Source organism: Cheilinus undulatus, linkage group 22 (genome assembly GCF_018320785.1).
Source record: "Cheilinus undulatus linkage group 22, ASM1832078v1, whole genome shotgun sequence".
Taxonomy (NCBI): Eukaryota; Metazoa; Chordata; class Actinopteri; order Labriformes; family Labridae; genus Cheilinus; species Cheilinus undulatus.
Window position 1 is genome coordinate 22,741,860 of NC_054886.1, and position 26,563 is coordinate 22,768,422.

A 26,563-nucleotide genomic window follows, 5' to 3' on the forward strand; every position below is an offset into this window, starting at 1 on the left:
CAAACATAGCTAAAGCTAGTGTTGCTGTGTAAACTACATGGATAACATAGGTACATAGTTTATGTCACCTACATAGCTACAATTAGCCTCGTTAGTACAGATATCCATGAGCTTTGTGAGCTTTAGCTTTTGCTACTATTGCCATGTTAACTACATAGTTAGATTATCTACATAGCTTACACAGCTAATAGGAGAAGCAACTTTTGCAATGTCAGAATGCTTTTAGCTAACCTAACTAAAGCTAAGGTAGCTGTATAAGCTAACATTAGCTATGTAACCAACGTAGCTAATGATAGCTACAATATCTCTGTAACTTTATTAGTTTAGATATGTTGGGCTTTGTAATCTTTAGCTATGCTAGCTATGTAGCTCTATTATGTGAAACTTAAACAGCTAACAGAGCTAGGTAAGCTACATGAGCTGTGTTACGATGTTGGATGATGCTTATTTAGCTACATTGGCCAGACCCCTCTCTGTATGTTTGTATCTCTTTACCTATGACTCATGCTCAGGTGAAAGTACTTTTTGTACAAAGCCAAACACACCTTGTAAGTTTTATTGTTTTATTTACAAAATTTCAAGGACATGGTCAGAAGCAGCAAGCGTCACACCCGGACTTTTGTCATCTTTTGGAGAATTTCCAGCATATAATTTGTCTGCTTTAAGGCCACAGGTAAAAGCAAAGACAAAAGGTCTTTATATGTAGCTGCCTGGTTTGTTATGTAGTGTCTGTGTTTGTGTGTCCTCATTAATTATCCTCCTGATAGCTGCTGGGTCAGCGTTGCCAAATCCAGGGCACACTGAGTTCACCCCGCTGATAATATTTAGATAATCTTAACCCGCATTTCAGACAAAGCTGTCAGGTTTAAAGACGAGAAGATTTGTAAGAGGGCAGACTCATTTGTTTAAAGGTCAAGAATGAGGGGGCAACAATAGAAACGCTCCTGTTCACCTGTCATCCAAGGTGGTTTTCAAAAGGGAAGTGAGAGGTGAAATGTTAGAAAAAGCCAAAACAATGAACTGTAAACCATCTGCACTAACACAGAGACGATAAAATGAACTTCAAACCTAAAAAAGTTTTAAAGCACTAACTCAAGAATGTTCTTCCTCATAGAATGAAATATAAACATAACATTCTGTTTGTACAGATTACAAGAGTTTCCGGAAATATTCTTGTGTTAATAGGGCACACGCTAATAAGATAACCACTGCACTTATCTCTAATGAAACTAATCTATCACAGATTACAGTATTTTGCTAAGATAACTAAAATGGTTGAAACATGTTGTAATATATAATGACCCTTTATTCAGCAGAAGCATGAAGTGGAACTTTCCAGACCATGTTTATAGATTTATCCTGTTGATGCCAAGTCTCCTGTGTCTTCCATGGCAGGTGCTGAACTGCTGGTTCTCTGCTTTGCTAGCATGTTACCATGTTTGCTAACAGCTGTTGCAATTACGCCCAGTTAGAAAAGTTTTATTGTTGTGTTTGTCCAACAATAAATGGACTTTTAACAACATGTGACAACATTTGAGTCTGACGGGAACTGTTCTGAAACCACAGTTCCAAAAATACTTAGAGCGCTGTGTAAAATGTAAATAAAAGCTAAATTCTATGACATACAAATACTTAAAATCATTTTACTCACAATAGAACACAAACAACATATCAGATGATGAAATGAGACATGTTATTAATAACAAATGTTAGTTCATTTTGAATTTGATGGAAGCAACACATCTCAAAAAAGTGGGGACGGAGCAACAAGTTCTGCCTTTCCTGAATCGTGTTATTTCACGTCTTTCAGTACACTCAAACTTATGTTTGTATAGTTGATGTTGTTGGAAAACAAAATTAACCACTACTGAAATAGATAGCCTCTGGGACCTATTCCAACATAATCTCCTCTAATTTCCCTCACTTTGTTAGTGATGATGTCTGCCACTCTCAGTGGAGGGCAACATCACAATCTTCTAGTATTTCTCCAAACTGATAAAAGCACAGTATGTTCAGTTTGTACAACTGATAAAAAACAACAACAACAACTCTCAGTGATATCTCTTCAAGCCACAAGGATTATACAACGCATCAATGTTCCCAAGACAGACCAGGACCTTTTCTACTGTTCGTCTTTTTTCTCTTCTTCAAGGTATTTTAATGGACTATCATCAGATTTGATGTGGTGAATGTTTAAAAAGAAAAATGAATGAAAAATTACCGGTTCCTTTTATTATAACATTTCAAAAGTGCAACTGATCTTTTGGATATTTTACTCAAAAGATGAGCCAAATCCCCACTTTCAGAACACTAAATTAATATTAAGTGTAACAAAATCTTAAAAATTCAGTTAAGCTCCTAGAGATATAGTGAATAATACTGATTATTTGTTTTTGTTTCTTTCTACATTCTTGGGAATTATTCAAACTTTTTGAATTTTCTCTAACGCCTGCAGGATGATGATCTTTTGTGGGGCACTACAAATGAGAAAGAGAATCCAGAGACTTTCTTTCTTTATTCTACAGGATCTTCTCACCTTTTATGTAGAATCTGTTAGTTAAGGTTGTGCCGATATCTGAGAAGAAAATGAATGAAGGCTTTATCTTAAACAGCTGTGAAAACAGGATAAACATGAATGTTTACTATTATACAGATGATACTCTGTTTTACCTTTTGTACTATTTTATAAACGCCTTATAGTCTACAGTCTTATTTCAGTCGGGACCACTTTGTCAAGAAACACACATGATTTTCAGCTATAAATATTCATTATTATTATTAATTAGCACTTATTGCTATTATTTATGCTTGGCGGTGTGGCTGCTGGGATCCCCCTGCCCTTCCACGTGCTTACATGGAAAGCATTAAGCAGGAGCAGCCCATACTCCTGCTTTTCCTATGCCAATAAAGAAAGCCTAAGGCAGGGAGAGAAGCAGCAAAAAAACCCAGAACAGGGCAGGCATCAATGACAACAGAATGACACTGATTAAGTCAGAAGCATAATGAAGGAGGAGCTGGGGTGGAGGAGGGTTGCAAGATTTTTTGAATTCCTTAAACAAGTAAACAGCTGGATGAAAAAAGTTCATCCAGTTTTATGATCTTAGAAGCTCATTGTACTGTATTTGACAACAAAGAAAAACAAATCAAAGCCAATTAAGATTTTTCATCATATGCATAAAAATCCTAACAATGTCCTGATGTTTTAGGGTTGCGCTGCATGTGTGAACATCTTCATTTTTGCCAAGACTTTGATCTTTTCTTACCTGCCCCCTTTGAATATTTTAGCATGAGGTCATAGTGAGCTCTGAGCAAACATTGGCTGCTGCATGCACTTTCCTATGCTGAAATGGTGAAACATCCATTTTAATGTAATATTGTTATTTAGTTTAACTGTTATTATTGTGTCTGGGCCAGCTGCTAGAGGGAATCAAATTTTTGGATTGTCCATCTGCACGTCCGGCTATTTCAGTAAATGCAATATCTTAAGAACACTTTAAGGGATTTTCTTCAAACTTGGCACTAACATCCACTCTGACGCATGTATGAGATCATTAGATTTTGAAGATTGTAAGTCCAAGATCAAGGTCACCAGTCTTATATTCATCCCTTGTATATGCAGTAGCTCAAGAATGCTTGGCGGGATTTTCTTGAATTTTTGCAAAATTATCCACTCTGACTCACAGATTAGATTAATAGATTTTAAATGCAAAGAGTCATTGGTCAACATTGTTGATCTTCATGCTCTTCCTTTGCATCCAGGTCACACTCATGTACGGAATATTTCAACAATGCTGTATGAAATTTTCTTTAAACTTTGCATAAACATCCCCTCTGACTCAAGTATTAGCTAATTCAGTTTTAGAGGTCAAAGGTTATGGAGCTATTATTGTCGCAAAAGTATTTGCAAATGCACACACGAGTCCATACAAGCATTTGCAGATCTGTACACTCATTGGCAACTCTATCTACGCAATTGCAGATTTATGTACGCATTTGCAAATAGTTTTGCAACAATAATAGCTCCATATAAGGTGAAGATCGCTAGCCTCATGGTCAGACCTTGGCTGTGAATCCAGTTTCTCAAAAACATTTATATGGAGGGGTTTTCTTCAAACTTTACACAACTGTCCACTCTGACTCAAGGAAAAACTAATCGCATTTTATGTGTCATGTCATAGGTCAAGGTCGCTCTGACCTCAGATTAACAGTTCAATCATACATTTAGGTATTTTTGTCAAGTTTGGCACATACCTACACTTGAACTTGAGGGTGAACTGATTAGATTTCAGAGGTCATAGGTCATTTTGCACCAATGTGTCCCAGTACACTGTGTAATACAACTTTAACATGAACCTGAAATATGATTTCTACCAATTACACTACAGCAGAAGCCACCCCAGCTCTTCTTTTTGACCCACCTTCACTGTCTGCAAATTGTTTTTCTTGTAGAGGCACATAACCACCACTCAATTGTTCTAGGTTTTTTGAGTTCTAATAAGAATGATCTTTACATTTTATGCTACCTTAAGAACACAGATTATATTGCTCTGCTACATGTTTATAGATCACCAAATAACCTTAAGCTGAAATATGTCTCTGCTCTTCTTAAAGAATATTTAACTCAGAGATCTTTAAGAAGCAATCATCTGTCAGTGACCTCAGATCCGAGTCAAAGAGGTTGAAGCTGCAATTACGCTGACACGGTTAAAACATGATTATAAGGCTTCCCTCTAGTAAAAGAACGACTCAATGTTTGAAACAAATAAAGAAAAAGAAGCTTCCATTGTCATAGAAATTTAGAAATTGTACTTTTTGGTAATTTTCTGCACCTCGCACGAGTATCTTTATTTATTTAACACTAAAATTCACACCAAACAAACAAACAGGTGAATCTGAACCCATCAGTCTATTTCACCTCCACCTGAGCGGCTCTGATCTGGATCCCGCCTCCCATAAATGTCTCATTTTATGATGGAGGTGTTTGCGAAGCCCACTTTTACAGCTCACTTCGCCTCAGTGAGGGCTGTTAATGAGTTAGTGTTATTAGATGTGAAAATCACAGAGGCTCAGTGAAAACAAACCTTTATGTGATATAATGAAGAGCTTAAAGGCCTATAACTTTTTTATTCACTTTCTTGGAATAACTCATTAAAGAGGTGGGCGACTCATAAAAAGGACAGCTGACCTGAATAGCTAGACTGATTTTGAAAGGGGGCTTTATGCGTTGTCCTATATATGACAGAAATTAGACCCCAAATGTTAAAATGATCACAATGCATTAAGAGATTATTTAGAAGAGTCTTGTGCTTCAGTCTCAGTTCTCTGTGGTAGATGTGTTGTTATTAAAATGTTACAACCAAAGCAATAGTTTAAAATGTGGCACTGACTGGAAAATTCACACACATACAATATTACTATTTTATGACCAAGTCATATATGTTCTTTTTTTTAAATCAGAAAACTGTCCTTAAAAAGTTAAAAATAATTAAAACTGCTAAAGTGATATTGTTGCAAATATATTGGGCAACTGTGACAAACACAATTTTCTGACAATAAGAAATCAGTTTTGCTTATTTCACATGCAGGAATCCTGTATTTGTGTTTCTTATCTAACTGTTCCCAAGTTGGGCAGGACTTAATTGAAAAAAGGTGGAGTCTCATACTTGTGTGTACTAATGAGGATGTAGCATTATTGAAAATCAAAACAACATCTCAGATGGTGGGTTGCCCTCTGCATTTCATGGTAAACTGAAGCCACACCCACAGAGTTTAGGCTGTTTGAGCTTGTTTTTGTCTTAAAAGCCGAGCATAACGGTGGAAATAGCCAGGATGCATCATAGTTTCAAATAAGAAACAAGTGTCAAATATTTATTCAGGCAAAGCTGAGAGGCAGAGCACTGTGTTATTATATTAATAATGTATTTGCACAGCTACATCTTAACACTGCCCCAGCTACATGTCTGAAGCACCAGCAAAGGTTTAGCCTGTTAGCTTGCTAACATTTGCTAAATAAAAATTAAAATGAAATGAAATGACCACACTCCAAACATTACAAACCAAACAATATTTGATAAATGACGGCAAGCAAAAGGTCAGAGGTCTAATCTGGGAAAAAAATATGTAAAGACCTGTTTTAGACATTAGCTTTGTTAGCTTTAACTAAAGCTAATGTAGCTACACTAGCAGAGTTAACGTTACTACTTAAGCCAATGTAGCTAATAAGGTTTAATTTTAGCAGCGTGAGCTTTAACAAATGTAGCTAAAGTGCAAGTAGCTACGTTTGTGTTGTAGCTATGTAGGTAACCTCACTAAAACTAAAACTGACTTTTAAGCTCATAAAGCTTACAGCTATGTAGCTACGTTAGCTTCAGCTACATTAGATATGTTATGGAGGACAAGTCTTTTCTCTTTGTCAGTTGTTTTTTTTAATCAGGTTTTTGACTTTTAACTTCTGATATCGTAAGCCTTACCTTAATTTTTACCCAAACCCTGACAGGAAGTTAACAGATTTATTTTGAAACTTCTGGCATTTATTTATGTTCTGATATAGGTAGTGTCTCACCTTTGTGGTCCATAAGAGGGAGCATCTTAGATCTGGGGTCTGCAGCCAGACTGTCTCAAAATAATACTCAGAATTTCTGTATTTAATAGCAGTTAATCTCCTTTGTGTTGCATAATAAAATTAAACTATTTTGCATTTAAACTTTTTGTTTGTTCAGCCTTAAACCAAGGGTAATTCACTTCCTGTTTGGATCTATCCTGTTGTAACTGGGTCATAGACAGACTGAGAGCTGAATTTAACCCCAGAAGCGTTGATGTTTAGCACTATTCTACAAAGGTAAATACACTTAAAAACTTTTATCAACAACAAATTTATTTTTGCTTCATCAACTAAGCTTTTTCCACAATTTAGCTGAAGCTAGACTGTCCCAAGTAACTCCTGAGGGATTCTAAGCTGTCAGATTCATTAACGAAACCTAACAATGTCTGCTTTAATGATGACTAATTGTGTTATAAATAAGTGGCAGAGGGGGAGTGACACTCATCGGGAAATGTTGCAGTGATTTAGTTGATATCAGCACTCATGTACCCTAGTGTTTGCTCATGGTGGGTTAATGTTGGGTCTCTGTAAATATAGAATTGTTTTGAGGTAGCATTTGTCATGAGTTGGCACATTACAAATAAAAATTGACTGATTGAGAGAATGCCTCATGGCCAAACAGATTACTCAGTTGGAGCCATAGGCCATTAAAAACATGGATATTACCCATGAATTGCTAAGGCAGACTCCGGAAGCATAATACTGAAGATTGCTCTCATGGGGCTCATACCATGTGAACCACAAATGCTTCTAGGGTTTTCCTCCAATCTTTACAATAGCTAAGACATCTTAAAGTTGTAGATTCAGACTGAAAGAGAACATATATAGAAAAAAGGGGACAGGCATGACTTAAGAAAAACACATATTTGAAGGAATTTGCATCCTGTAAAGCATTTGAACCATTAAAAATTGGTTTTGCCCTCTCTGTGTTCAACAATGCAGTCTTCACACTTTGTTTCCCCGAGGTTGCTGCATCCAAAACAAAATCCATAAACTCACAAACTACTGAAACGTGACTATCACAGATAAGATCTACAGATAATGTCTGTTATCTAGTTCTTAGATGTAGATACGACTTTTCCTATGCATCTTGTCAGGGACCCGTGCCCTGCAAATAAAATCTAAGCACACACTTGGCTGATAAAAGATGCTGGAAAATAATAAAAGCCTTGAGGAGATAAATCACACAAACACATCACATTGGGACAAAATTTACAGCCTTGCTCACTCAAAAGTCAGACAATAAACCACAGCTCTTCTGGATTATACAGTAACTTCAAATTAGTGTGATGACATGAAAACAGGGTGTAACCTGACCAACACTGTGCTCTCTCAAGTGCTTCCTTTCTACATGGTGTTACACATTAATATCTCTCATATGTGTTTAAATCAGCGGGTACTCAATGAACATTGGCCTTTGTAACTGAATCTCACTGAAGCAGAACTCATTTACCCCAGCTTCGAGGAATCATTGATGTAAACATTGCTAAAACTGCACATGAGATGATTCTGAAGACATGTTTGGTTAATTATTAAGTCAGTTTTCTGATTTTGCTTGGTATTTGATACATTTTGGGGGGATTTATACCCACTGACTTATCTGTTTGTCTTCACCCACTTGATCAATTCTTTCACGCCAGAGAGGATTATTGTTCTCACTGATCTTCCTCTGTGCAGTTTCGGTCCCGTCAGGTTAGTTAATGAATAGCACCCCACGAGGCTGATAACAGCGCATACAACTGATAGCCTCAATGAGCCTTCCTGTTGTAAAAGGGCGACATGAATCCTCCCGCAGGTCAAGATGTGAACGCGATCGGCTGCCAGTGAAATAGGGCAGGCACGTTTCAGTTCAGACATGGACGGCCTTATCTCAGCACTGCAGACTCACTGAATCTGCTCTGCTCTCTTACAGGGCGTGCAGAAAACCAAGTTGTAAATTTAAAAATGTCAATAAATTACATTGATAAGGATAGAATGAAACAGCGCACTTTGCTCCATCAACAAAAGACTTGAAGGAACGGAAGAAAATTCGATTAATAACCCCAGTTTCCTGCTCTTTCCTAACAGTTTAAAACATGAAATGCTCAAAATATGCATGTATGCAGATGATACCACTTTATACAAATGTCTTCTCTTTTAACTACCAATGGGTTTAGATTCTAGGCTGCTTTTGATAAAGTTGCAGTTAATTTTAATGATGCAAAAGCAAGTTGTGTGTTCAAGAAAATAGTTCCTGGTGATAACACTTAACCACTATAACTAAAAGTTAACTTCCTTTTATTAAGTAGTTCAGGAGATGCACGTATATTGATATAGGACTCAGTATAAGTCAAAACGATTATAAATATAATTTTCCCCTAATTGAGCAGCCTTACTTTTTAGATATTATGTTCTATTAAGCTGTAGTGTCAGTCAAGTATTCTCACGTGTTTTCAGAAAACTATAAATAACAAATGTAAGGTTAAGCATCAGGACCCACAACACCCTCCTTATGAGAAATTTCTTTTAAAAATTGTAACCCCTTTAAAAATATTTACTGAAAAATGTTGGATGGGAAAGCATGATCTGACAAAAAAGAACAGCACAAATATGTTTTGAAAGTTTCAGTACGGCATACATACTTTTACTTCAGTTTGCTGAGATAGCATGGGAATTGAAACTTTCTCGAGGAACTGCCTTGTTAACTTGGAAAACCAGCTTTGTTATCCTGAGAAAAGTAGGTGAATATGTTGAAATCGAGAGAAACCAATCAAAATGAACTTAACTTAAAGGTATTAATGTGCATCTGCTAAGGGTATGCAGACATCATAGACTTTTGGCACAAGTAATTTTACTAGCACTTATTCACAGCTCACCAGAAAGAGCTTAATGACAGCCTTTTTGCTCCCGACCCACGAGGGGCTCAACCGTTTATAAAGGGTACGGTTTGATTTGTACCTCAATTTTTAGGTCACGGTTCAGAACAGATTTGACTCATCAATCGCTCTTTATTACTATTCTTTTATCTAACATTAGAGCAGCTTAGACTTTGTTTGATCTAGTGTTAATAAGAACTATCAGTAATAAAGTTGGTACAGCCTGTTATACACTGTATTGCCAAAAGTATTCAATCACCCATCAAAATAATTGGAATCAGGTGTTCCAGTGACTTCCATGGCCACAGGTGTATAACATCAAGCACCTCGACATGCAGAGTGTTTCTACAAACATCTGTGAAAGAATGGGTCACTCTCAGGAGTTCAGTGAATTCCAGCGTAGTACTGTGATAGGATGCCACCTGTGCAACAAGTCCAGTCGTGAAATTTCCTCGCTCATAAATATTCCACAGTCACCTGTCAGTGGTTTTATAACAAAGTGGAAGAGATTGGGAACGACAGCATCTCACGTAAAATGACAGAGGGGGGTCAGCGGATGCTGAGGCACATAGTGCGTAGAGGTCGCCAACTTTCTGCAGAGTCAATCGCAGACCTCCAAACTTCATGTGGCCTTCAGATTAGCTCAAGAAAAGTGCATAGAGAGCTTCATAGATTGGGTTTCCATGGCCGAGCAGCTGCATCCAAGCCATACATCACCAAGTGCAAAGCAAAGCATCGGAAGCTGCATTATCAAGTGTGTGTGGTGTAAAGCACGCCGCTACTGGACTCTAGAGCAGTGGAGACGCGTTCTCTGGAGTGACCAATCACGCTTCTACATCTGGCAATCTGACGGACAAGTCAGGGTTTGGCGGTTGCCAGGAGAACGATGCTTGTCTGACTGCATTGTGCCAAATGTAAAGTTTGGTGGAGGGGGGATTATGGTGTGGGGTTGTTTTTCAGGAGCTGGGCTTGGCCCCTTAGTTCCTGTGAAAGGAACTCTGAATGCTTCAGCATACCAAGAGAGTTTGGACAATTCCATGCTTCCAACTTTGTGGGAACAGTTTGGGGATGGCCCCTTCCTGTTCCAACATGACTGTGCACCAGTGCACAAAGCAAGGTCCATAAAGACATGAATGAGAGAGTTTGGTGTTGTGAACTTGACTGGCCTGCACAGAGTCTTGACCTCAACCCGATAGAACACCTTTGGGAGGAATTAGAGCGGAGACTGAGAGTCAGGCCTTCTCGTCCAACATCAGTGTGTGACCTCACAAATGCACTTCTGGAAGAACGGTCAAAAATTCCCATAAACACACTCCTAAACCTTGTGGAGAGCCTTCCCAGAAGAGTTGAAGCTGTTATAGCTGCAAAGAGTGGACCGACGTCATATTAAACCCTATGGATTAGGAATGGGATGTCACTAAAGATCATGTGCGAGTCAAGGCAGGTGAGCAAATCCTTTTGGCAATATAGTGTATTTCAAACATCAGACTAAAAAATAGAAAAAAACATAAGCAAAATAAAAAGCATCAACAGAAATTAACAGTCTAATATCTCCTGATCTGAAATGATAAAAATAAATGTAAAATGCAAATTAAATACATGCATTTAAGAGAAATGTATAGCCTATGATTTATGAAGTGTGCTGTAATACCAATGCTTGTAAAAAGCAGGTGCAGTGGTTGCTCGCGCAAATCCTGACTGTTTTTTAGCAAAGGACCACAGAGTAACTCACGTAAACACAGGACGGGACTTTACATTGGAGTCTAAGCAGAGCACTTAAAACATGCTTAGTTTTCACTTCTACTGGCCTGTTTAGTCTTTAAGATGTATTAGCAGCAGTAATATCCCCTGCTTTTACGTCCACAGGCTTCTTTAAAAACAGCACAGAGATGAGGAGGGGGAGAAATGACTGGCAAGCCTCACCTGTCTGCTTCTGATAAACTAAACCTTTCTTCTTCATGTGTTTTGTTCCGTCGGCTTCGTCCTCTTCTTTGTTTGCTGTTAACTAGCGATTAATAAGCACTTACAACATTACTGCCGCAATTACTGGCAGGTAAAAACTTGGCACATTTGTTTTCATTTTTCACATTTTTAAAAGTAATTCTGACTTATTTTTCATGTGATCACCCAACCATGATCCTCTGACCGTGACAGTTCAGGGCAAATACAAAAAACTGTCGCACCCCTACGATCCACCACTTGAGAACCAGTGGTGTAGACCAAGCACTGAACATTACTTAAACCAAGATGTAGGACCTATATTTCTTAGGGACAAATTATTTTTTCATGGACCATATAGTGTCAGACATATAGTGATAGTTAGTATATGTGTTTTTTTCCCAATAACATAGTTTACGCAGCTTTTATTATATATATGAAAGAAAACATTTGGCATTTGTTAAGATAAAATGTGATGTTTTCTCTCAATTTATTTCTACTGTTGTTTATTCAAGGTTTTTGTGAGACAAAACAAACAAGGATGTTTCTGATGCTTTTAGTGCAGTAGCACTGGGGAGACATTTTTATTTTTTCTCCTTTAATTGCTGCTGTTCCTGTCATTCTCTTGCTAAGAGATGCAAATATTTGCTTTACAACAATATCCCGACAACATGAATCTTATTTTTGCTCAAAATCATTTTATTTAACAAGATGGAAAACACAACCCATTTGATGCAACACAGGCAAATGTTAGGATGCAATTTATGTAACAAAAGGTGTTAGCTTCTTCAAAGTGCATAGCCTCCCTTAATTCAAATAAGTATTCAGAACGAATGAAAGGAAAACCTCAGGTCCCACATAAATGCAAACATCTCCTCATTACCTTCATTTCAGTGGCTCAGCAGTTGCTGCCACCTCAACAGGAAATAAAGCAAACTGTGGTTTTTGGCATAACAGGCTACACTTCCTTATGCACCCCTAACACTTTCCTCATCAGCACGATTACACCATGAAATAAACATAACTGCACTCTTTATGGATGTATTTTCAAAAATGTTCATGCCAACATAGGCAGTTTAGGCTGAGGTGTACATCAGCTATAAATAATCTAAAGTTGAGCAGCACCTTTACTACTCTAATTTATTTACACAAATAAAAGTGCAATGCTATATTTGAATAGACAGCTAAGTACTTGATGTAGTATAAATCAAAACACTCTTAAGTATGAAAACAGGCAATTATTCAAACCCTTTATGTTATATTATTGATACTCAACCTCAAACCAAAATCCTTTGAGAATTCTTCAAGCTTTTGCCACAGTTTTAATTCTTTTATGTGGGGAAAGGGTCAGTGTGTCAGTCCAGCAAAATGAAGACGTGTCGTCTTTTATCCGGGTTAGGATTTAGCTCCCTTCGACACAGCCAAGCCAATGAGCCCCGCCAAACCGACCACGCCGATGCCGAGCCCCCCGACAATCGCCATGCCAACCAGGCCATCTAGAGGGCAACACGTAGGTGTTAGCATTTTCCTCTTGAATCCAACCAACACCTGAGACAGACAAGTTAAAGATTTGTTGTTACCTTTCTTTAAAGCCTTGTCGATGAGTTTCTCCAGATCCAGAGCCTGCTTGTTTCCCGGCTCGTTCCGTAGAAGAGTCCGGATGTACTTCAGCGCTTTCTCATATTCCTGGAGGAGGGAAAAGGAAGTGCTCTCAGATAATGGCACATTTCAAATGATGCATTAACTCTAATGGGAGAAGCTGCATTATCAAGTGTGATCAAATGCTTTCATTTTAAAATCAATATGTCCAGGACATTAGGATTGACACTAACTTTGAGTCTGTAGTTTGCCACTCCAAGGTAGAACAAGAAGTCCCGGGAGTCGTCCTTTGTGGATTTCTGAACGAGTTCTAATGGCAGAAATATCAGCAGAAAAATGTGTTGACTTTTGAAACATTTGTTTCAGATATTATCAGCTATTAACTGAAAACCTACAATCCTAGTCTGATATTTTCTCATAATCAAGCAGAAAATTTGTATATTACATAATTTTAAATAACTGATAAACAATTTAATCGGAAAAATGACAGACAACATCAAATAAATACATTTTGAAAACACTGTGACATACATAAGGTGTTTTTATACTTTAGTTAGATAATCACTGATAATAATCTTCACCATCTTACCTTCCAAGAGAACAATTCCCTTTTTGATATCCTCTGTGTATTTACTTCTGATCAGACACCAGGCATATTCAAACTTTGTGTCTTTGGAGACAGCTCCTTTCACCAGCTCGTTGTTGTATTTCTTCTCAAATTTCTGTTAAAACAAGATATTGTTTTCATAAAGTGGCAATATTTTTGTGGTGATAACACTTGCAAAAAAAATCCTCTTTTATTTCAGTGGTAGCCTATTTCATCCGTCTAAAAGGGCCATCAACACTGTAGATGCATGATATTATCGGCACTGCAGTTAAGAAAATTTCAGCTGATATTTTGGCTGTAAAATCTGCCTATATTAGCTATAAATATTGACTGTACAAAAAAATAAGTTAGTGGAGTTTACGGCTGAACAGACCTACATCAGCTTAAGTCTTTTCCTTTATCCATCACTATTCCTCACACTTCAAAGTCTGTTTTTTTAGGACTGATTTTTTGCTATGCTTTAAACATAAATTGTTTATTTTAAGGACTGAAGATTTAGGTCTAAACTAAATCAAAATATTGGTATCGATATTGGATTCAGCTTAGATAAATTTTTAAGTATGAGCATATCAGATTAAGTCTAAATGACCACATTGAGCATCGCTAATTAATCCAGGATAGAGTATTAAGTGATTAAAAATTCCAAGAATTCTTTGAAGAACTTCTCTTAAATATAAGAATAGAGGGAATTTGAATGCTGAATAAAAGAAAAAAACATCCAAAAACAGATTTATGAAAAAGATGTATTTGTAATTCAAACCCACTCACTTTAGTGACGTGATTAATTAAGGTCTTTTAATTACAAAGCCTGTAATAAATCCAGATTAACATTTTTGATCGCCTGAAAGCTGATTAAAAACTGTTTAAAATGAAAGTGGTGACTTGTTATCACCTGACTTTGCTGCCTAAGGTTGTCAACAGTTTCGAGACCTTGATACCTCTTAATACTATGCGTTTTTAACAGCTAATATATCTGCCTTTTTAAAGATGGGAAAGCTCCGAAAGTGATGCTTTGGAGAGGAATGAATCAACATAAATTGTCTTTAAACAGCGCGCTAATGTTTGTGAGCAATTTTTGAATTTAAAACAATAACTTCGCCACATCGGTTGACTTGGGATCAACTTTTGTCACCGTTTTTACCGTTAAAGTACTACTATTATTTAATGTTTCCCCAGTAACGTCTCCAAGTTTAAAATGTTGTAATCTTGATCAGGCGATTCTCAGCATAACATCCCTTTACATCAGTTCTAGCAGGTGTAGCAACAAGCTGCGTTGTTTTTCTTAATTACACACGTATGAAATACTCCCAGCTTAAACTTTTGAACCTTTGGGGCCAGTAAAGTACCTTGTTCTCTCAAACTAACATCGTCATGAGTTATTTAACTCTAAAATGTATGATTCCTTTGACACCGTGACCCGTTTTTGATCATAAACATCATCGTTAGCATCAGTTAGCTTCGTCACGCTACTAATACTCTCTGACACGGTCTGTTTTGTCTTTACTTCAGTAAATTTTAAGTTTAAATGAGAGGTAAGAGTCTTAGTAATTTACCAAACATGAATGTTTACGGAAAGAAAAAGGTTGATTGATTATAAAACTTACTAAAAGGTCTTCAGGAGCTACCACATCGCTCACCACAGCCTCCATGTTTCCGGAAACGTATTCCTGACCATCCCACTTTCATCACATGACGTTGACGTCATCTTTAGAACTCACTAGATGCGCCGTTGCATAACAACCACGATAACAACAAACGGTTTTCATCAGAGAGCACTTTTTCTTTGAAATCTCTCAAGTTTAAGGGTAAAAAAAAAAAAATATATGGATGATCCCATATTATTAGAAGAACTACCAGGACCCTTTGCCTTTATGTATTTTAATTTTATTATTTTTTCTTTAGACATTTTGATGTTCATGCAACACAATTAAAGACATTCTGTAAATGAAATGATTAAATTGAAAAAAGGTGTTCTCTTCATGTTGCAGCTTCATCAGTTTGTTGCGAGGTGCTCTGGTGAAAAGGCTAGAGGCAGTAGTTCTCTGAGGCTAGTTTCTTTGTAAGACCCATCTGGCTTTGTCAAGTAAACAATCCAATCTGACCCAAACTGGGGAAAAAGAGAAGAATACACCATGCAATGTATAAAAAGCTTCATAGACATGATTGGTATTAACAATGAGATTACATGCAACCATTCAGGTAAGTACCCTGCCTTTACTTTTCCTATTTAATATTAATAGGCCTATCTAAAGTTTACTTTTCAAGGACTAATTCAGCAATATTGCAAGAGATTAAGTGAAGTAGTATTGAAAGCTACCCCTGACTCCACCTAACAGATGAGTATTGCAGAGAGTACAAAGCAACACTTTTTTTTTTTTTTTTAGGAAAGCAGTTCTCAAGAAGGAACAATTGAGCTTTTATCTGTTAATGTTAAATTGAAAAAAATATATTGAATTTGGAATAACTATGAATGTTTTAAATAGGATAATGTTGAGCAAAATAACTCAAATTATGTTGCTAAAAAAACAGAGAAAAAAGTGGTTGATTGTCTGGTTCTACAAGCAATGTGAGGGTTTTTACTATGTTTAATCCAACAAGATAGTGTGGTATAAGCTCTAAAGACAAAGCCGTGGATTAATCCTGACACTTACAACACACAAACACAGAAAACACAAGTTAAAAACAATCATATTTGCTATGACATCTTGTTGACCACATTATATGTTAATCATGATAAAGAAAATGGACCAAAACTCCCCTTCCTTTGTGAAATACTGCACCAAAATTACTATCGCATTTATGGGTCAGAGTTGCGCTACTTTGAGGGGAAGTTGCAACATTTTACTATGCTTCATTTTAACATCAGTGTTTAACATGGCTGTAAAATACAGCATGTCCTGATGTACAAATACCTACTCCTCTAATGCAGTGAAACAGATTTGTCTGACAGGGATGAATCAGTGTTCCTGCTGTATAAAAACTGCATCAGTGAAGTTGCCATGTTATTTTTTCAATGTTGTTGCTTCTGCAGCACCCTTTATGGTACAGTCATAGACAGAAAATACTTAACACGCAGGAACATCCTGTATCACTTGCCAATCACGGGATAATGAGTGCATGTTGGTCGTAAAAGCGATGTCTCACCTCCATAAGAACCTGCCGACATGCTCCACACGGCCCAACAAAGCGGTCTTTGATGTCACTACAAATATAAACAGAAGATACTGATACATATCAGTATGTACTTTGTTTCTCCTTAACTGTGTTATTCTGACAGTCTCACCATGTTACAGCGATGGCGGTGAACTGTCTGTGTCCTTCTACCACGGCTCTCTGGATGGCTGTACGCTCAGCACACACCGTCAGGCCGTAGGAGGCGTTTTCCACATTACAGCCTGAAAACACACAAATACAAAGACTATGCGGTACTTAAAACTGTTGAGAAAGGACTGTTAAAGCCTTTGACATCATGTACAGTGCATCTTCATCTTTAGCTATGCATTCATGAAAAACTTCATGGCTCTTATTTCATAAAGTTTATTACTGTTGCCTTAAGTTTTAAAGCTTCCTGATTCACCACAGTGTTATAAAAACATATTTTGCTGATGTGTTTGAGTAATGTGTACATAGCATTTTTACAGCTGTAGAGGGCTGGCTCTATTTTATGCACTTTCTTTATTTTATGTGTCTGTATTATGATACAACGTGATTTGCCACGGACCATTAGATAAGATAAGATGAGATAAGAGGCAGAATGAAAAGAAAAGACATTATATGTATATGAAACTGTAAAATGAAGAATGACAAACACCGTGGGAGCTGACCTTTAGCAAAATGAAGCATAAAAACCCACAATAAACTATAGCAGGCTTTATACACACACGTTACATAATTACTATAACGTGAATTGTTAAAAAGTTATGAGAGAGTTGCTATTTTAAACTCTCATGTCTCGTGTCTCTGTAGAGTGCAGTATAAGCAGTACAGTTACTATTTCACACCTGAAACTCATGCTTATGAACGACAGGTCAGTGTAGTCTGAAAGAATTTACTGCAGAAAAAAACCCCAAATCCAGAATTCAATTAATCTTTAATCAACTATTGCACAAAATAACGTTTAAGGAGTTTTTTTGAGAGCAAAACACTTTAATATGTAATGATAACTATTTTGGAGAAGGGCCTGTGAGTTAAGAATGACATATTTTACTGGTGTTTAGGTCTTACTGTAAAACACCTTTATGAAACAAAATGGGAGTTTTTTTCTGGATAAAACATTTTGGCAGTTTAAAAAAATTGTATCTGTATGATAACTGTTGACATCTTTAATTATAATGATAATTATAAAAAACAGGCCAAATGCGCTTAAGTCAAAAGTATGGAAGCCCATTAAGGCCACTTAAAAAAGAAAAAAACAATACAAATATTTGGTAATTCTTTTTTAAGAAAACAAAGTTAATCTTAAATTCAAATTATAAGATAAATGTCATAATAATGAGATTAAAAAGTTACAATTATGAGAAAAAATACAAAATTACAAGATATTAGGTCATAATTTTGAGATAAGTCCAAATTATAAGATAAAAAATATACACTTGTGACTTATTTCATCATTATGACTAACTTATCATGTTGACTGTTTATACCATAATCATAAATTTTTGTCTAATAATTATGACTTACTATTTCCTAATTTATCCTTTTACCTCATTATGATTTCTTTGTTTCTCATAATTGACTCCCTATATCATAAATACAACATTTTGTTTCATAGATATGCCTTACTTTCTCATAGTTTTGACTTATTGTACAATAATTATTACTGTTCATCTTATAAATATTAGTACTTGCTCATAAATAAGATTTCATATTTAATCATTACGACTTTTTATCTCATGAAGAGTTCTTACGTAATAATTTAGACTTTAGATTCTTCTTTGTCAAAATAATAATAACAACACCAACAACAATATAAATATATGACAATAATAATAATTTTCATATAATTTACAGAGTGTTTCTTTTTTAAATGACGGAAATGGGCTTCCAGACAAAGCTGTAATATTTCGACGTTAAGTCGTATTAAATTCAAGTGGAGAGTTACGTAGGTTGACGTAGATGTCAGCTGCTGTGTTGTTACCTGTAATTATGGCGCCATCTGCTGTCAAAATGGCGGCACCGACCGGGAACCTGCTGTAGGGACAGTATGCCATGTCCCGGGCCTGTAGGCATTTAGACACGAGCTGTTGAACTTTATCTTTAAATGACAGAAACAAAAACAACATTAGCTAACATTTAGGTTAATGCTTAAAAGTAAAATGTTTACAGACATGAAACTTTTACAGACAGGTTAGAGTGGAGGACTTGCCTGCCATCGTAGAGGGAGAGGGTCGCCGCGTTCAGTGGTCACCTTTTGGACTCTGTCACACAAGACCATCCCATGCGCGAGGACAGTGGGGTCAGCTCTGTTTACCTTTACGTTATTGGCTGGTTGACGGAGCGTCATAGACCAGTCTCAGACTGGACTATCAATGGTGAGAAGATGAAGGTTTAGCCTAATTTATTCAGTCACTCACGAGGAGGAAGAAGGCCTTAAATTAACGGTTACGGTGGCTAACGGCACACTGATGACGCCATATTTCTGACAAAACCTCGAAAACTTAAATATTAGATCAGATTATTTTTCCTTCAGACATTTCATTTAAAAAAAAACTAACAAGGAAGAAAAGAATGATACAATAAAAAATGTATATATACCTAGACTAAGTAAGGCTACAGTACATGTTTAAAAGGGGGTAGGATGAAATTATTTAAAACATATTTAAAACATAAATATTCACCAAATAGCAGTCAGTAGTGTCAATATAAGAGAAAATAAGTGCATATAGTGATATAATAAGCACAATTTCAGTTAATCCTCCTCTACTGAATGAAAATCTTATTATTGTACTATTTATTGACCAGAAATATACTAAGGTGGCCTTTTTGTGATTCTATCTGAAACAAAATTTACTTTAAAAATAATATAACATGACAAAATAGAATTATAATATGGTAGCCTGTGCCACTAAAGTCGGCATGATACCAGAATGTTAACTTCAGTATGATTCTAGTTAAAATAATAACATCTGATTTATTATCATTGCAATAAAAATGGAGCTCCTCAGAAAACAATTTTGGACAATTTCTAGTTCTTAGATATTAAAACTAGCATATTGTGCAAATGCAGTGGTAGTGTTTCAGTACAAGATGTGCAATTATGTCAATTTGTCTTATTTTCTTACATGTGGTGTCATCATTACATCATATAAGAAGCCATAAGCCTTTCTTTGCACATACAACAAACAAACACTTCCTCCCATGCTTCATACATTATTGTAAAAGTTTCTGTTTGTTGGTGCAGGATTCATCATCACACTACACAGCAGACCTTTGCAGATTTTGGCGAGGATGACCCAGATCAAAAATGTCTCCCACAGTGCAATCCAGAAAGCGAATGTGTAAAGACTCTTGTTACAGTACAAACCATCAGCAGCTGCAGGATTGTAGTCAGGCTGATAGACTGAGAGGATCCACACGTCACCTGGAAGGTAAGAAGTGCACAGAGAGAAAAAAACAAGGACTTTATTGGTATTTTTTTTTATATGAGATTTTAAAAAAAATAGCATTCTTGACCTGTTAGCTCTCACCTGCCAGGACCCATGTGATTCGAAAGAAGACTACTAAAGACTGCAGGCAGGCTTTGGCACCCCTGGGCTGCTCCTGTGGATGAGCTGCATCGCTCTCACATGAGAAAGTCAAGAATGGGATCAACAGCAGCTGAGTCAAAGCTAATCCTAACAGGTAGTTGGGGATGTAAGGCTGCTGAGGGCACTCTTTAAAATATGCAACACCTGTGGGTGTAGATAATGATTGGGAGTCAATATAAAAACCTCCAGGCGGTTTATATGTTGGAAAAAGATGTTATACCGACCGAAGACGGCTTCTGCCAAAGTTAACACAATCCATCCTAATGTTTCTGCAGCTGGAAGGTTGAGAAAAAAAAAAACTTTACAAAAACAACCCATTTTAATTCCTGTAAGATGTTTTTATTTGGGGTTTCAAATGATTTTCAAACATCTTTGAAATCCTTCTAAACGCGTATAGTATACTTACAGGACAACTTTGGGGGTCTGGCTGGGGGGTCCAGCTGGAATCTCCATACAGTAGCCACAGTTACTGTCACGGGACGGCCTGTAGAAGGGGCTAAAGAGCAAACATGTACACTGGAATGATGAAGTTGCGTTTTGCATCCTGATTTTTGACTCATAGACACACCAAAGGCCTAAATTAATGGCCACTGAAAGTCAATTAAGAGTTGAGAATTTTAACAATAAAGACAAACAACACAAAAATGAGTACACAGTGGAAAAGAAGAAATCCATAAAATAACACCAGAGCTTGTTGGGTTTGGTTTCACTTTTAAAGATGAAATGTTACATGACTGGAGCTGTTTTCACACATGCACCGAGGAAAATTTCTTGCAATCAGGGTGGCCCTCCTGTAATCTGCCACTCTTATTTTCACATGGATAAGGGGTCTCAAAAGGCAAAAAAAATGCTGTGAGAAAGACGCTCTGGAAAACCAAGATAGTGCAAGAGTCTAACAGATTTTTGCCCTTGTATCAATGCCCGTTGTGTTCACAGTATCAGCAAATGAGTGGAAAAGCGCAAGGAACTTGAAGGAAACAGTTACATTTCAAGCATAAAGACTGTACCAGACTCACATTAGGAAATTCTACTATCATGCTGACCTCGAGCATCAGCTTGCGCCAGCATTTCTGACTATTTCCCTATAAATATATGAAAACTTTTGGTGCTTAAAGTTTATCAAACAGATGAATTAATCTCCTAAGACCTCAAGTAAGCCCATCAGACCATTACATAAACTTTTCCTTTCAACCACAAACGGCAGTATTTCAGATCAAGGGTACCGTAAGAGCAGACAGGCTGCACAGATAAAATCTACTCTGACTGGATAAGATTTTATGCAAGTAAAAGAACATCATACTTGCCTGCCATTGCAGCTGAAGCTTCCTCTCCCTGATTGTTCTTTATCTGAGGGCAAAACTAAAGTCTGAAACATTTACAGGGACAGCTGGGGATTTCTACCAGGTGATGTTTGAAGATCAGGTGAATCCTGAACAGGACCGGCCTGTTGTGTCGCCACGTAACGTTCATTCATTTCAAACTAAACAAACAAAGTGAAAGTAAAACTATTTGTGTAAGGGTATGTTTTGCTGCTTTTACAAGCTCACCAGTTGGGTGATTTTTGTTTTTTACCACCCTCTGGGGGCTCACTTTTTTCTAGACGAAGCTAAAACTTAGCTGGAGGTTAAGTGTGTTTTAATGTGTGTATTTAAAGAATTGTTTTCATCTTGATTGTCCCTACTGCCATTTGCTTGTTTCCTGACTAGTTCTTCAAATTGTTGTATGACTATCCTTTGTACCATTTCTCTATTCTTATGTCTATAATTTTGTATTTATTGATGGCCCGATGCAGGGGTGCCGCAAAGATAAATGGGCCCTGTGAAAGATCTCTTCAGGCATCACAGCCCAAATCAACCCTTCACGATAACAGTAACCACAGCTGTATTATGCTAGTTGTTTTATACATACATACAGCTTAATGCTACAATAAAATGTTGAGATAAACACAAGCAAGAAAGAAACTCTGCCTAACTAATCCTGAAAAGTTACCAGAACACTCTCTGCTCTCTTTTCTAACTTGTTATTAAAGCTGAGTCCAAAAAATACCTGAAAGATGTGGAAAGAAATTGAGAGATTTACAACCCCAATTCCAAAAAAGTTGAGATTCTGAGTAAATAAAACAAAGTGCAATGATTTACAGATCCCTCATATTTTATTAGTAAAATAACATAAACAACATATCAGATGTTAAAACTGAGACATTTTACAATTTCATAAGAAATACTAGCTCATTTTGAATTCGATGGAAGCAGTGTATCTCAAAAAAGTTGGGACAGGGCAACACAAGGCTTGAAATTCAGTGGTACTTATGCACAACAGCTGAAGGAGCATTTTACAACTCATTAGGTTAAATGGCAACAGGTCAGTAACATGAATGGGTCTAAAAGGAGCATTTAAGAGAGGCAGAGTCTCTAAGAAGTAAAGCAGAGGGTCACCAGTCTGGGAAAGACTGTATAAAAATGGTGAAACAATTTTAGGAAAGTATTGCTTAAAGTATAAGTTCAAAAACTTTGACTATCCAACCGTGTAAAGCACATAGCATCATAAAAAGTTTCAGAGAATCTGGAGAAATCATCGTCTGTAAACACAGTTTGCTATGCCATCCACAAATGTAAGTTAAAACTGTGTCATGCAAAGCTCACTTTAAATGGACTGAGGCAAAATGGAAAACTGTTCTGTGGTCACATGAATCAAAATTCAGGCAAAATCAGGCATGATTCTGTACTGGAAATCACTGCATGGGCTCAGAAAAACTTCTAGACATCACTGTAAACACAGTTCACCATGCCATAGACGAATGAAAATTAAAGCTGTACCATGAAAAAATAAGCCATACGTGAACATGATCCAGGAACGCTGTCTTACTCTGGACCAAAGCTCATTTAAAATGAACTGAGGCACACATATGATGCCCATATTTAGCTTTTACATTGTGCAGGTAAAATCAAAAGTAGCATAGTTGAATTAAAAATTGACTATATTTAAGTCATGTGTTTGAGCACATTATTAAATAACATCATGGTGCTTAATGGGTAAACATGAAGTAAAATCTGATTAAAATGAATACATTATAAGACTAGTGATAATTGCAGATTTCTTTATTTTATCATCTCATAACAGATCCTAAATAAGTTAAGGAGGACTCTGGAGTGATCTTAGATGTCTTTAGTAAATGAAAAACCACAAATTTCCTCTTAAGAACAGTGGGTAAACAAGGCCAACTGCCAGCTGTAGCCACAGGAAAAATGCCCCACTTTCACAAACATGAAAACCCAAACTTTTATCCTCAAGATGCAGAAATACAGAAAATCTCAAACCTTTAACCATCATGCTTCATACATTATCATAAAGTTCTGTGTTTGGTGGTGTAAGACACATGATTAAGCAACAAACCAAGCTCTTACAGAGAAAGACCAAGAGCTTAAACGTCTCACACACTGCAATCCAGAAAGTGAGCCAGTCCTAACAGGTATTTAGGGATGTAAGGCTGCTGAGGGCACTCTTCAAAATATGCAACACCTGTGGATGTAGATATTGACAATAAACATATAATCAATAAAAAGATAGCTGTGGACTGTATAGAGAAAATGTAATGTTGACAGAAATACATATACTGACCAATGATGATGTGTGCCAGAGTTACTACAGTCCAAAACACTGTGGCTGCAACTAGAGGGGTCAGATTTAAGAAAATCAAACTTGAAATTAGTGATGTAAATAAAAGGTGTTATTATCTTTTAATGTAAGAAGTTTTAGTGTAAAAAAATGCCAAAATTGAAATGCTTTTACTTGCACTTCCCCACTCTACCCACTGTCCTACCTACAATAAAGGCCCCAAAGATAAATGTTTATGAAATGCCGATATCTATCGGTTTGTGGCTAATATTATCAAAGTAAACAAAAAGAGACTAAGACCAACATTGCTCTTTTTAAGCCATCCATTACACTCCTGACTATAAGTTAAAAAGCCTATCTTGGAAGGCATTTTACATCAGAGCAACATCTTATTGTACAACCCCAATTCCAAAAAAGTAGGAATGCTGTGTAAAATGTAAAAAAACAAAATGCAATTATTTGCAAATTTCACAAACCCATATTTCATTCACAAAAACAAAACAAACAACATATAAGATGTTGAAACTGACACATTTTACCATTTCATAAGAACTGTGTACTCATTTTGAATTTGATGGCAGCAACACATCTCAAACTAGAAAAGCACTCAGAGAGCGCAGACCTCCACCATTATCCCTATCTCCCAATAGTAAAGAATTCTATAAGACAATGATCCGGATCCCTCCCAAAATCTAATCAGTTCTTCCTTATGCCATTTCTGACATTTCCTGAAAATTTCATCAAAATCTGTCCATAACTTTTTGAGTTATGTTGCTAATGAACTAACAAACCCTGCCAGTCACATAACCTCCTTGGCAGAGGTAAAAAGTAGAGACGGGGCAACAAAAGGCTGGAAAAGTAAATTGAACTAATGAAAACAAGTTTGATGAGCATTTTGCAACTAGTTAGGTTAACTGGCAACAGGCCAGTAACATGACTGGGTCTAGAAATTGTGGAAGAATCCAAGCATCTAGTCCATAGATAATCAAAAGATTCAAAGAATCTGGAGAAATCTTTGTGTGCAAGGTACAAGGCCAAAGGTCAATATTGGATGCTGGTGATCTTAAGGCCCTCAGGTGGCACTGTATTAAGAGCAGGCATCATTTTGTATGGAAAATCACTGCATGACCTCAGAAACACATCCAGAAAAGAAGTTATTTTTGCCACCATTTTACTGAGTCAAAGCTAATTCAACTAACTGGACTGAGGCGAAAATGGATAACAAAAATTTGAGATGTTTTTCAGAAACCATGGATGCCATGTCGTGCAGAGGAAGCAAAGAGGAAAGGGACGTTCCAGCTGTTTATTAGTGCATAAATCAAAAGCATGCATCTCTGATGGTATAGGGTCAGTCCGGCAAAGTTTAAATTAGTTGCAAATTAACTTTATTAGACACTTTTTTCTGCATGTCTCTGAAAAAAACATTAATGTTTTCTGTTTTATACTCACCTGACAGCTTTGGGGGTCTTTGCTAAAGTTTGGGCATAGATCTGGGTGGGGGTCTGGGCGGGGGTTTCACCTGGAGTCTCCATAAGGTAGTAACAGCTATTAACACTGGGCGGCTTGTAGTTTGGTCTAAAGTTCAAACATGTAAACTGGAATTATCTATCTATTTGACAGGGTTCGATTACTTCTTATTTTTATAGATGCACCACAAATAGAATCTCAAGACCAATCTGCTGGGACTAATAATGCAATAACTGAGTATTAGGTTGCAAATATCCTGATGTCGAAGAGGCCCCATGGAGCGAGGCTATAGTCCTTCAAGCAGGCTGTGTATTTCTATTTCAGGTCTGGCCTGTGGATAATTCCCCACTCTTTCTCCATAATGTCCGACAGATGCAGCTAAACAAGAAGTCAATCAAACAGATAATAAAGCAATCAGGATACTCCCATCAAACCACAAATGTCCACATTCCAGACCATCTGTGAGTGCAGAATCTGCTAAAGAAAACACTTGCCTTCCATTGCAGCTGAAACTCCTTCTCCCTGATTTCTCTGGAGACAAACCTAAAGTCTGAAACATTTACAGGAACAGTTGGAGATTTCTACCAGGTGATGTTTTGAAAACCAGGTGACTCCTGAACAGGACCAGCCTGTTATGTTGTTATATAACTTTTATACATTTCAAACTAAACAAAGAAAGTGAAAGTAAAACTGTTTGTGAAAAGGTATGTTTTGCTGGGTTCAAAATATTTCTTGTGAGGGTGAACCGAACTTTCACAAAGAGGTTATGTGTGTTTTTAATGTGTGTATTTAAAGAATTTTCATCTTAACTGTCCCTTCTGCCATTTGCTTGTTTTCTGACTAGTTTTTCAAATTGTTGTATGACTATCCTCTGGACTTTTTCTTTAGTCTTATGTCTATAGTTTTGTATTTATTGATGGCCTGATGCAGGGGTGTCGCAAGGATCAGTGGGCCTTATAAAAGAAAAGCTCCTCATGCCCAGCATTACAGCCCAAATCAACCCTGCACGATAACAACAACCACAGCTGTATTATGCTAGTTGTTTGATACATACACACAGCTTTATGCTACAATAAAATGCTGAGATAAACACAAGCAAGAAAGAAACTCTGCCTTACTTACCCTAAAAAAGTTA

The 26,563-nt window shown here is 36.8% G+C and overlaps 2 protein-coding genes across 2 annotated transcripts; both read right to left on the minus strand.

Annotated features, from left to right (window-relative positions):
• Nucleotides 1-12,072: 12,072 nt before the first annotated feature.
• fis1 (fission, mitochondrial 1) lies at nucleotides 12,073-15,272 on the minus strand. The gene is made up of 5 exons (XM_041779619.1): nucleotides 15,205-15,272; nucleotides 13,583-13,715; nucleotides 13,227-13,303; nucleotides 12,975-13,080; nucleotides 12,073-12,890 (listed from the first exon to the last, which is right to left on the minus strand). Exons 1-5 carry the CDS (start codon nucleotides 15,247-15,249, stop codon nucleotides 12,790-12,792), a joined length of 462 nt encoding a protein of 153 aa, XP_041635553.1. The 5' UTR covers nucleotides 15,250-15,272; the 3' UTR covers nucleotides 12,073-12,789.
• A 200-nt stretch (nucleotides 15,273-15,472) lies between these two features.
• On the minus strand, nucleotides 15,473-19,304 carry zgc:103586. Its single transcript, XM_041779924.1, has 5 exons — nucleotides 18,966-19,304; nucleotides 18,738-18,854; nucleotides 16,884-16,995; nucleotides 16,745-16,802; nucleotides 15,473-15,707 (listed from the first exon to the last, which is right to left on the minus strand). Exons 1-5 carry the CDS (start codon nucleotides 18,970-18,972, stop codon nucleotides 15,594-15,596), a joined length of 408 nt encoding a protein of 135 aa, XP_041635858.1. The 5' UTR covers nucleotides 18,973-19,304; the 3' UTR covers nucleotides 15,473-15,593.
• Nucleotides 19,305-26,563: the final 7,259 nt, after the last annotated feature.